General features: G+C 46.9%; 1 protein-coding gene across 1 annotated transcript; it reads left to right on the top strand.

The window, feature by feature from the left end:
• Window positions 1-2428: 2428 nt before the first annotated feature.
• On the top strand, window positions 2429-12591 carry TACR2 (tachykinin receptor 2). The gene is made up of 4 exons (XM_064429766.1): window positions 2429-4383; window positions 8088-8282; window positions 11577-11733; window positions 12391-12591. The coding sequence occupies exons 1-4, from the start codon at window positions 3980-3982 to the stop codon at window positions 12589-12591; spliced, it is 957 nt and encodes a 318-aa protein (XP_064285836.1). The 5' UTR covers window positions 2429-3979.
• The last annotated feature ends 325 nt before the right edge of the window (window positions 12592-12916 follow it).

Here is a 12916-nt window from a genome sequence, read left to right as displayed (position 1 = left end):
ACATGTAGTTGCTGGGAATTAGTGTCTGTCACATGGTCTTCGTGTCCCAGGGGTGTCATTCAAATCCAAGCATGTTCTTGTCACTTAGGCATCTTCCTTCTTGGACTGTTTAACTAAGTTAATTGTTCTGGTTTGACTTTTTTACTACCTTACCTTGTCCTTTGTGCTGATTCCTGTGCATAAAATTTCAGGGCACATCCTGCTGGATGGGGAAGCTGAGTAAAGGAGTATCTGTTTTCCTGTTGTTTTCCCTCAGAACTGAGTCAGTGTATCAAAACAAGTTCCTGTTTTGAAACTGCACGACAATAACTGGGCAATCCCTTTCTTTTCCTGAATCCCAGACTTTGTCAGATATATATACTTATATATATATATTTATACAGATGGCAAGATTTCTGGACACAAAAGTTATGAGTTGAGGAGCCAAACATCATAGTTTGGCAGCAAATGGTGGTTACAGTAAGATGTTATGGACTGTGTGAAAAACACCAATCACTTGTTCTTGAAATTTTAAAAGTTTGATAGTAATAAAATGGTTATAAAAATAGTGATATAATTAGAATAATAAAATTTGAACATTTGAGATTAGGACAATATGAGACAATAAAAACAAAGAGATATGGACGTCCGGGTACCTTTTTCTGGGCAACACAAGCCCGAAAAAGGACCCCCGTTAACAGAGGATTAACCCTTAAAAACAATTGCCTGTTGCATATTCGTACACCTCACACATGATGCATAAATTCCATTCAAACACAGGATTCTGTCTGGTCACTGTCAGCTTCTTCCTCTTAATCCTCATGCTGTCTTCCAGTCTGAGCAAGGTGGGAAGAAGTTAGTTTTCTGCTGATAAGGGAGCAATAAATTCCCTTTCTCTGAAAGATTTAGGTGTCCTGTGGCTCCTATCTGGTGCGAGTCCTTTCTTAAACAAATATCTTGCATAGCACAGTTTCTATTTTAACATTATGTTATAACCTAAAACTATATTTAATACACTACTTAAGAAAATTAATATAGCATAACTTTCTAGCATAATATAATATTAATTTTAATACTTGCGAAAAGCCAATCATAAAATACACATTTTTCACAGACTGCCTAAGGGTCCACTGTAATTGTGTTCTCTCCCCCTGAGCCCAGTGCAGCACAGGGCTGCAGTTTTCCAGCGAAGAGCCTGGCAGATTGTTCATTACAGCATCTGCTCCTGGCACCATCCAGCAGCAGAACTAGCAGTGGTTTTGTTCATATTAAGTATCAGTAACTTCCACATTTCCTCACTGATCGCCAGGGGTTGTCCTGAAGACACCAAGAGCCACGGACTGCAGAGCATTTGCTCCAGGGCTTCAGGAGCTCTGCAGAAAGAAATGAACTACAGCTAGCCCTGCACCAAACCATGCCAGAAAGACCCAAAGCTTTTCAGTGCTACCAGAGGCAATTTTGCTGCTTCCTTCCAGCCCAGGTCTGGCTGAGGAAGCTGCAGGGCAGCTGCACTTTCCCCCACCCAGGGGGATGCTCGTGGTCCTCATGTCCTGCTCTCAGAGCTGCTCCCTGGCCAAAGGTTCTTCCTCCAAAAGCAGAGTCCAACTTGCAACACAATTAAAGCCTCTACTGCCTATATCACCTTGTATTATGTTTCCAAAGCACAAAACACCCCTCAATCACCCTTCCTGACCTTGCAGACCCACAGATTTTGTTTGCATCTCACCCTTTGCTCAGACCTGAGATTGGTGATTCAGCACAGTAACGTTTGGCCTTGAGAGTCCTGCCCATAATAAAAACAACAGTGAAACCAGCCAAACCCAAACCCCCTGCTCTCAGGTAGTCCCTTTCTCTGGTGTAACTCCAAAACCACTGGTGAGGCAGGTTTTACCCACTGTCTCAGGCAAATGTGACTTCCCTGAGGAATCTGGAGCCAGGCTGTGTCAAAGCTTGCTCCAGTTTTCAGGTCAAAAGGCTGATAGCACACACTAAATCTGGCCAGGCTCCAGGATGATAACCTTGTCAATGCACAACCAGAAAGGAATAAAAGGAGTGGGTGTGGATACAGGAAGGCAAGTCCCTCCTGACTCGTACGATGAAATATTGACCAAAGGCTGCTCTTCCATTATCACCTGAGTAACAGATCAGGGACTGGGGCAGATGGTTCAAAGGAGTTTCCTAAGAAACCTGAGCACCCTGAATGTCTTCAAAGTCAGCCGAGGGAGGTTACAGCTTCCCCACTGTAGGGTCAATAAGTGCAGCCCTTTTTCTAAGCACTTGCTTCCATTCTACTTTAAATGATAAAGCGCTTTAGTGCACTCCCGGTGAAATGTGGAAAGTTTTGCTCCTATTCTCCTTCAAATTTGCAGGGATTTCAGACAGCATATTAAAAAAAAATTGAAGAACACTATTAGCTGTTGAATTGGTATTGCAAGTCATGAACAGCCTTCCTGAACTGTGTACAGAAGGTGGAAGGTGCCTAAGCTGTTTAATGAGGTGTAAGCCTTTGAAGAAGCAGCTGGAAGAGCTTTGCAATGCACTCTGGAAGATGTGCACAAGTGTACCTTTTCAGTTTGTGGGGAGGGAAGTGAGAGGGATTGCCTGCAGGGAAGAGGAGGAGACATTACATGCAGGGCTGCAGGTGTTGATTTCTTTGGAGGAAACACCTGGGCAATATTGTAACAGAGAAAACCTGCTTGAAAGAGTTGCTCAGGTGATGGGTTAACTCAAGGCTGCCTCCAGAAATTAATGAAGCAAGGAAAGATTCCAGGCTGAGCTGGTGCAAAGGATCCTGAGCTGATAAACACTGCCCTGTTACAGGAGAGCCTGGCACAAGCTGCAGGAGCTGGAAAACTACTGCCATGCCAGCACTCTGAATCCTGAAGGCAGCTTTCCATACCTGAAACCCCTTCAGCTCCCAGCTGAGCAGGCATGAATGGGTGCCAGGTACTCTTGGATATCTCAGCCTCGGAGTGTCACTTTTGTTTTGCTTTAAGCTGACAGCGAGCAGGAGCGCTGTGCTCTGAGCAGCCTCAGGGGTTCCTCCTTCCTACAAGAACCCAAAATTTCTGCGTGCATGAGATCACCAAGTTCCTACACCAAGTTTCCCCTGGGAAAGGGGATGCAGCCATCCAAAAGGAAAGATCTTACTGAATTGCATCAAATATAATTTCTCTTTTGTTGTGAGAGCTCATGGGAAGTCAGGCAGGGTCCTGGAAACTTGAGGATTTCAGGACTGGTAAACCTGGAGAAGTAACTACCCTTGCACTAAGCCTGTAAAATCCTGACAGAGCAGCGTGGCCATTGCAGAGGTTGTTCAAAACTAACTGAGTGCAGCAAGGGGGAAGCTTCACGCACCACTTTGCCACATTTCATTTGATGTCAAATTGGTTGTTTAGTTCTCCCCTGCAAGAGACTCCACCTCCTTTCAAAGTGCCCTTAAAACCTGTTGAGATTTTATCCCAGTGAACTCCTGCCTCATGCTTAATAGTTGCACAGGGAAAGAACAGCAAACATCCTCAGTCCCACTTCAGGGGGTTCAGACACCTGGTGCTTTAGAAAACTGCTGCCCTGACAAAGAAATTCTACTTGGACTGAAGTGTTTTTTGGCTTCTGTTTATTTTCTCTTGTCCCTAAAAGTAATCTAAAGGAAGACATCACTTGCCGCTGGCCTGGAAAACATCTTCCTGTCCCTTTTTAAAATTCCTTTTATAGAGGAAAAAGAAACTTGAAGAAGAGAGTTGTTCTTCAGTTTTTTTTCTCTTCAAGCATAGGTTAAAATGCCAGGGAAGAAGGAGGAGGCCCTTGGCATCGCTCATCTCCTGCTGGAACTGCATTGCATCACTTGGAAAACAGGAGGAGAGGACATGAGGCAGCTCATCCCGATGTCCTTTTAACAGCACTTGGTTAAATGCGTGGAAATTCATACACCAGCATCCACTGCAAGGAAACGAGCAGATGCCAGAAGACTTTCTTCTGCACTTGCAAGAAGTGAAAAGCCATGGGCGTGTTTCCCGTTTTTAACGCCAGCAACGTTTCCCAGGCTGGCTCCCTGGAGGACGGCGGCAACGAGACAGGGGCAACCCAGTTCAGCCAGCCAGGCTGGAGGATTGCTCTGTGGGCCATCACCTACTCCTTCATCGTTGTCACATCCATCCTTGGCAACGCCACCATCATCTGGATTATTCTGGCTCACAGGAGGATGAGGACGGCGACCAATTATTTCATCGTGAACTTGGCCCTTTCGGACCTGCTGATGTCCGCTTTCAACACCATCTTCAATTTTATCTATGCCAGCCACAATGTCTGGTACTTTGGTGAGGAATTCTGCAGGTTTCAGAACTGGTTCCCCATCACTGCAGTGTTTGTGAGCATTTACTCCATGACAGCCGTGGCTGCAGAGAGGTAAGAGGTGAATGGAGAAGATGGGGTCCAAAAAGATCCCCTGTAAGTCTTGAAAAAAAATCATTGCAATAGTTTGGCCCCTACTCTGTCAGGTGCCTTATCAGCAAAGTGTAAGGAGTGCCAGACTGTGGGGTTTGATGCTAATTATGGGGTGATCTGGTTTTTTATCCCTGGTCTGAATCACACCCGAATCTGTAACGAGTGGAAGTGGCTGGTATTTTTGTTGTTCCCACATTATTGATCATAAATTGTTTCCCAGTTATCCTGAAAACTCTCATGTGGCTTTGTTGGGTTTTTTTTTTTAAACCATGAGATGGATATATCCAAAAAAAGGAGAATATGCTGCAGGCTGCTGAAACTATCAGCAGCCCTAATCCTGCTGTGAGTCCAGCAAACCATCAGAAATAATGGGAATTAGATTAGGAATGGCAGAGTATGCTCCCCTGGTTCATTAGAATTGATTATTCCGAGATGGAGGGAAGTAATTACAGTGATACCATTTGACTTCTGGGGCAATTTGGTATTTTCATAAAATCCACTTCCAACTGCCAAATCACTTTTACTTAAGCCTTAATTTCTGAGTCTGACTGTGTTTACAGCTCATTGTTAAATAGCATGAAGCTGTTTCTCTTTTTTACTAGAAAGTGGCGAAAAGCCTGTGGGAGTTTCCCTCCCTTAAAGGCAATGCTGTGTGCAAGAGGCAGAGGTGGTTATTTTCCTTCCTTCCTTCCTTCCTTCCTTCCTTCCTTCCTTCCTTCCTTCCTTCCTTCCTTCCTTCCTTCCTTCCTTCCTTCCTTCCTTCCTTCCTTCCTTCCTTCCTTCCTTCCTTCCTTCCTTCCTTCCTTCCTTCCTTCCTTCCTTCCTTCCTTCCTCCCTTCCTCCCTTCCTCCCTTCCTCCCTTCCTCCCTTCCTCCCTTCCTCCCTTCCTCCCTTCCTCCCTTCCTCCCTTCCTCCCTTCCTCCCTTCCTCCCTTCCTCCCTTCCTCCCTTCCTCCCTCCCTTCCCTTCCTTCTGCAGCCTCAGGGTGAAGGATTTCCCTGGGGCAGCCTGACCTGGCAGAATACCAGCACTCCTTTATAAAGGAGTGAAATACCAGCACTCCTTTATCAAACCCTGCTGTTGACTTTGCAGTTTCCTTCAGGTTCCTGTATCCACCGGGGCTCTTGGGATCCAGCTCCCTCTGGAGCCATCCAAAACGCTTTGCTGCCTGAGCCGTCGGGGTCGCAGCTGGGATGAGCCCGGCACACCCAGCCTCAGGAAGCAATCACACACCAATCTCACCGGATAAACAGGCTGGGAGGGAGAAAAGGGCTTTTCTCACGTGTAACGCCCGCTGAAACCTGTGCAGGAGCTGGGGACAGGGCTGAGGGATGTGTTTGTCAGTCTGCAGTTGTCCAGATGAAAGCAAATCCCTATTCAGAATCAATGGCAGCTCAGTTTTAAGACTCAAATACTCTTTTGCTGCTCCTGGCTGTAAATCAAGGCTTGTTGTTAGCTGCTAGTTTATACATGTTTTCTGACAAATAATATTTTTTAAAAGCTGTTTCAGCCTGTTGTCATGTCTTCCTACTCTTGTTCCTTAGGGATTTTTGGTGAAAGCACCTATATAGCCAAAATCTCTTTAGTTACATGGCACAGATCAGAAAGAGAACTTGGCACCTCGCTGCAAACCATATTTAGCTATTCTTTAGTTAGCCTTAAAATAGATCCTGACTGTCTCCTGGAAACTCGACGCTTCCATTTATTGTTAAGAGAACTTGTGTCCACTCCAGCTGCGGTGTTTAACTTCTATAAAAACATCTTCTGAAGTGGTTTATTTTAAGGAAGGAGGCTGAGAAGTGATGGCTCTAAGTCACTTTTGTCTGGCATGGAGAAGCCCCTGGTGATATTGCTGACTGCTGGGTCTAGGATCCCTCCATCTCCCCATTCCCAGAGCAGCTGTTCCCACTGCAGCTCTGGAGGCAGAAATCAGCCTGATCGATCAGCTCGAGTTTCACTCTCTGCTTAGCAAAGTCTCCTATGGCCTGCTTGGAAAGTGCACCAGAAGGTCCAAAATTCAGCTTGTTTTGTCTACATGCATGAGGAGCAGAGGAAGATTGTAGTCCCAGCATCCTGGGATGCCGCAGGGGCATTGAGAGGGGGCACAAGGAGCACGAGCAGCAGGAGGGCAAAGGCTGTGCTGCCACACAATGAGAGGGGCCAGGAGATCTCAGCAGGTTTGATAAATCTCCCAGCTTGCAGGAGCTCACCCAAAATCACAGCTTGCCTCAGGGGTGCACCCCTGGCAGTGTGGGAAAGCCTGCAGCCAGCCCTGTAACACCTTTGATGTCTGCAGCACGGGCTGCGCTGACAGCACAGTGGCTGGCATCATTTATTCCCAGGACTTGCCCTTCACTGAGGGCCACAGTTCACCATTGCAGGCACTTCTGTGGGCAAACACTCTGGAGAATATCCACTAGGGAATTCCTCAATGAGCAGACTCGAGCACTGCCTATGGAAATCTAAAGAAAAGTGAGGTGACATGGAAATTTTATAGCTAAATAAGGCCCTGCTGTGCAGCCCTGGATTGCTCACTGTGCTGCCTGTCCTGCAGCAGCAGCTGGGCAGAGCTCCCTACCAACAGCCTGGCTAAGAGACAGCACAAGTTGTCAGATTTTTTCTAAGAAAACCAGGAGGCAATGGGCATTTTCCACTCTATTTTGCCTTTGTTACAACCATGACAAAGCACAGGGACAGCCACGACAAGAAATGCATAATTGATTGTGTACTTGTTACAACACCAAACATTTCCACACAGGGAACTTAAAACCAGAGGGCTCATGAGTAATCCAATAGTCAGATGTGCCTGAGGGCTCTGAGCAGGTGGGGATGAAAGGGTCAGCCCTTCCCTCCTCTGCCAGCACAAGTGGCAGAGACAGAGGCACAGACAGAGGCAGAGAGCAGGAGTTTTCCACAGCTAAAAATCAGTGGGCAAAAAATCGGGGTAAAGGATACTCAAAATCCCAGTCTGCTCTTGTGCTAATATGAAGCATCAGAGATGGACATAATTAGGAAGAAAAAGCATGCTTGGCTGGGCTTTTTTTGGTAAGGCACTGGCAAAAATAACTTCAATAAAAGAGCGAGAATGCTTTTCACAAGGGCCTGGAGTGGCAGGACGGGGGGAATGGCTTCACACTGATGGAGTGAAGGGTTGGATGGGATATTGGGAAGCAATTCTTCCCCTGTGAGGGAGGTGAGGCTCTGGCACAGGGTGCCTAGAGGAGTGGTGGCTGCCCCATCCCTGGAAGGGTCCAAGGCCAGGTTGGACAGGACTTGGAGCAGCCTGGGATAGTGGAAGGTGTCCTGCTCATGGCTGGAGATTGGAACTTGGTAATCTTTAAGGTGCCTTCCAACCCCAAACCATTCTGGGATTCTATGAAAGATTCCTTAAGGGGGATGCTTGCAAAGCCTGTATGCAGAGGATATAAAAGTCTGCTTCCTCCTCACACCAGAACCATCCATCCACGTGGGTTTAATATATTCTGCCCTAAGACTTGCAATCATTCTCTCCAGAAAGGATTTATTTCCTTATTATTTACAGCCTGGAACCTGTCAAAATGTCTGTATTAATAGAGCCCACTCGCTCCTGGTGAGGTTTTACACTTGCTGTGTTTGTTGTACAGATTGCCAATCTCCCTGTGAAAGCACCACACCCATTTCTTGCAGGTACGTGGCCATCATTCACCCCTTCAAGCCCCGGCTGTCTGCTGGAAGCACCAGAGTCATCATTGGGCTCATCTGGCTGGTGGCATTCGGGCTCGCCTTCCCGCAGTGCTTCTACGCCGAGATCACCGTGGACAACGGCACCCTGAAATGCATCGTGGTCTGGCCTGATGATGTTGGATCCAGGCACCAGCTGGCGTAAGAGACACGGCAAAGCTCCCGATTCAGGCTAAAGTTAGCCAGGAAAATAACTTCCAAACTGCTGGATATGGAGAGTGCTGGGGGAGAGAGCAGGGGGGTGGGGCTGGGGCAGCCCATCCAGATGTGGAAAAAGCTGCCAGGTGATCGTGGTTCAGGGCAATCCTGAACTTGCCCTCCTCCCCTGCTTTGAAAACTGGTTATAATGTCTAGAAACCCTTCATACAGGGCTTGGGGAATTTAAGAGAAACCAGTGCAAAAAGTCTCTAAACAATCAGTAAATCCTAGTTTCAAAGATTCTGGATTTTATTCCTCCATCAGGCAGGAGGAAACTGGGTATCTTAAATGATGAGAAGCCACATAATTAGTTAAAAATTATGCTGCCCTTTGTGGGGGTAAAAGGAAAATAAAACCTGAGAGCAGCATGTTTCAAACATCCTAAGGTTTTATAGACATATTTATCTGGGCACACATCTGCACTCCTGAAGGTTCCTGAGCCTCACAGCGATTTCCTCCTGCTTGAAAGCAAGATTGTTCAAACAGATGAAGCAGGCCATACCCTGCATTCAGGGGATCTGCTGGGATTACTCATTAATCAAAGCACGCCATGCACCTTTGAGAAATTAATCAAGCAAATCATATTTATACAAAGTAGCAATGGAAGAAATGAGGAAAAGGAACAAATCAATTAACAAAGTGCAAACAATTTTTCAAACCAAAGCCCACTGTGAAGGCTCCATCCATGTGAGACATTTTCCCTGCTCAGTCTTCATCTCTGGCAGGCAGCTGGATGCCTCCTCAACTCAGCTGTTACCAAACTAACTGATTTTCACACTAATGTGTGCCAAGTTCCACGACCTTTGTGTCACTTTGGGCAAGCTGCAGCATGTTCAGACAGTGGTTGCCAGTTGTTCCCAGCTGAGCAAAGAGTAAAATCAGGCTCAAGCCTCTCATGCTGGGTGATGCTCTCTCCTGGGGGCTCCTTTTTGGTATCCTCTGGTACTTTTTGGGGAGCAGTGTGCCAGGCTCCTGTGGATTGAGGAGGAGGGAGAACAGATAACCACTAATACATGTGTCACTGGTGACTATTCCATTCAGATGAAGAGCATGAGGTTTATCTCTCCCACATTCATGGCATGGAAAGGATTCAAATGAGTTCCCCAGCACGCTGACAAAGCCCCTGTGGGCTGGAAAGGCTGGTCCTGAGTGTGGCAATAGCAGGGCAGGTCCTTTTTCTGGGATCTCCAGCTGGAGAGCAGCAGCCCCTGACCACAATCCATCACTCACCAGCTCTCTCTCCCTGAACAGCCTCAGACCTGCAGGTTTTGGTATCTCCCTTAGAAAGGAAGTGGGAGACATTGCTCCCCAGAAATCTTACTGAGTGATGGCTTTGTTGGGACAGATGCCTGCAGCACAGGCCATGGAGAAAAAGCCTTGTGCAGCCATTCATATACTAGTCCAAATAACAAGGAAAAGAAATATTAAGAAACCCAAAGAAAAACAACAAAAAAAAAAAGAGAGCTGGGTTCCTGTGTTGACTCTGTGTCCTCTGAATGCATTTTGTTAATTGATTTGTGTGTCCTCTGCGAGACTGCAACCCTCTGCTAAAAGATCAGTGATGTTACTGTGTCTTGAAGGAGCAGGGAATGCAGCCCCAGGACCCCTCATCACACCAGCAGAGAGATGAGATTTTGCTGCTTACAGAAGTCCCTGTAACATTAAAAGCCATGTGTAGCCATTCATATACTAGTCCAAATAACAGGGAAAAGAAATACTAAGAAACCCAAAGAAAAACAACAAAAAAAATTGAGAGCTGGGTTCCTGTGTTGACTGTGTGTCCTCTGAATCCTTTGCAGTTGAATAAACCCATCTTTCAAGATTTCTAGACTTCAGAACATAGGAAAATCCTTTTCTGTAGGAAAGATGTGTATAATTATGACAGAAGGAAATAAAAAAATAAAAATCATAATAATTTTAAAAACCCCAAACGATGCACTACTGACTGCCAGTGCCTGAAAAATACTGGCTATAAAGGATATAGACATTTAACCAGAGTAAAGAAAACCACAGAGGATTTTTCTTCTGGTGACAGGTTAACTTTGCAGCAAAGTAGCAAAGATACAAGACTAAAAGTTTATTTTTACATGTGCTCAAACTTAGGCTCCCATCCTCCCTTGGATGGGAACCCTAAAAGGGCTTTGCTGCACTCCACACACAGCATCAGACCTACAAAAGAGGAACTGCTCTGAGCACAGTAGGAAAAAGTGGAAGACAGGCAGGGACAAATGTGCCACATCTCACAAATATAATATTTTTCTTTATGCAGCCACCAGTCTGGTATTTGCAGCCACCCCAAAGCACAAACACCGCTGCAGGCCCCAACACCCATTCAAGAGCAAAGCACTCATGTGAGGAATAACCCCAGAGCCTTGTCAGACTGAGAAAGACCATTTGCACCCCCCAGCATTTTGGGGACACTGCCAGCAGCATGTGCCGGAGCCCTCCTGCCTAATCCTACTTTTCACTCTGTTTATGTTAATTTGACAGCTGCTGTAAGGGACTGAGCAGGTTGTTCCCTTCCCATAAATGGTGATTGCTTAAACTAATCAGCCCCCAGCTGAGGGACCAGCAGAAGTTTGTGGGGTGACATGGAAAGGTAGAAAGGGCTGAGGTTAAAATGCAGCTAAGGGGATGGATGCCAGTGCTTTCAGCTGGAGCAGTGACTGAGTGGCCTGTTGGTGGCACATTAACTGTGTGTGCTCACACAAACGAAAACAGCCAGCTACACAAATACAGGCAACGTCCCTTCCTCACTGGCTGCATCTCTGTGCACCCTGTTAGCAGCCAGATGCCTTTCACAGTCCCTGATCTGGCTTTTTTCCACTGCTGCCACTGCTGCATCCATCAAGTGACTCTATAGTTTCTGGACTATTCCCTTCCCATACCTGTGATTTAAGGGCTTGTACTTTTACCACCCTCTCTCTCTCTCCCCTGGCTGTAGGGGGATAGCAAAGCTCAGTGCAGGTGGCCCTGGACTGCAACCCTCTGCTAAAAGATCAGTGATGTTCCTGTGTCTTGAAAGAGCAGGGAATTCAGCCCAAGGGCCCCTCATCACACCACAAGAGAGATGATATTTTGCTATTGACAGAAGTGCCTGTAACAAAAATTACAGGCAAAGTTTCTTCTTTGTGGTTTCACTAATAGGAGCCAGCATACATACCCAAAAAACAGTTTGTGCAGGAGCTCTCCAAGAGCCACACTGACTGTGAAAAACTGCCTGTTCTTCTCTTTCAGGTACCACATTGCCGTGATCGTGTTGATTTATTTGCTGCCTTTAGTGGTGATGTTTGTTGCATACAGCATTATTGGAGTTACTCTGTGGAGCAGCACGGCTCCAGACAACCACCTGAACAGAGTCCACTACCAACACCAAGTTAATGCCAAAAAAAAGGTCAGAAGTGAAACTTAAGTATCATCACCCCCAGCACACCAGCCCTGCTGGCTCCAGTTCCAAAATGGAGCTGGTGTTCCACATAAAATCTTGTGGGATTGGGCTTGAAAGGTTAACAAAATATTTCAGGTCTGGGGTAAAGGGCATTAGCCTGCAAGTTTGAAAAAAATGGTGATTGTGTGCACCAGCCAGCCTTCAAGGAAGAAAGGCTCACAGCAGCAGGCTGGCTGCCAGCAGCCCTCAGACAGTGAAGAGAATCCACATAGAATAAACCAGGGTGAAACTCTGGACAGGGTGGAGCAGTCCCAGTGTGAGAGCAGCAATCTCCTTTCCCTGCACACCTCCCTGGTGCAGCTACAAGCAGCTCCTCTGCAGAGGAACTCGGTGCTCTGGGAAAGGTTTGCTTTTACCCCCGCCCTGTTCCCATCACCAGGGCACTCCCTCCCTGTCCCAGTTTCCACGGCCAGGGCACTCCCTCTCTGTTCCCAGTTTTCATCACCAGGGTTGGTTTCTTTGCCACAGCAGTCCAGGTCTACATTCCATACTCACCACTTTGGGAGGGCAAACCAGGCTCAAAGTGACACCAGCACTTCCCACTGCCCCAACAAGCCCAATCCCCCAGAGCCCAGGAATAACCCCTTGGTTTTGGTTTCCCAGTTTGTGAAGACGATGGTGGTGGTGGTGATCATTTTTGCTGTCTGCTGGCTGCCCTATCACATATACTTCATCCTGGGGAGCTTCAAGGAAGACATCTACCAGCAGAAGTACATTCAGCAGGTGTATCTCGCAGTGTTCCTCCTTGCCATGAGCTCGACAATGTACAACCCCATCATCTACTGCTGCCTGAACCAGAGGTGAGGCAGTGTGAGCATGTGTGCACAGAGAAAACTAAAATCTCAGCCTGAAAACAGCACAGATCTTTGGCTGTGAGAACAGCTATGATTTTCAACTGCAGTCCTTAGGCCAACGAGACAACTTAACTTACCCTGTGCTGCTAATGGGTGCCCTCTGAGCTGTTAACCCAGCCCGCAGCATTTTCTGTCTCTGAATAAAGCACAGGCAGCAGGCACAGGAGCAGCACACCCATTTCCACATGCAGACCATCCTGTTCCCAAGGGAGGGCTCTGCAATCCCTGCACTGCATCTGCTGAGCCGATGCTGGGCTGGCTCAGCCTCCTGCTCT

The sequence above is a fragment of the Passer domesticus genome, chromosome 8 (genome assembly GCF_036417665.1).
Source record: "Passer domesticus isolate bPasDom1 chromosome 8, bPasDom1.hap1, whole genome shotgun sequence".
Lineage (NCBI taxonomy): Eukaryota > Metazoa > Chordata > Aves > Passeriformes > Passeridae > Passer > Passer domesticus.
This window is presented reverse-complemented; position numbering and strand designations above follow the sequence as displayed.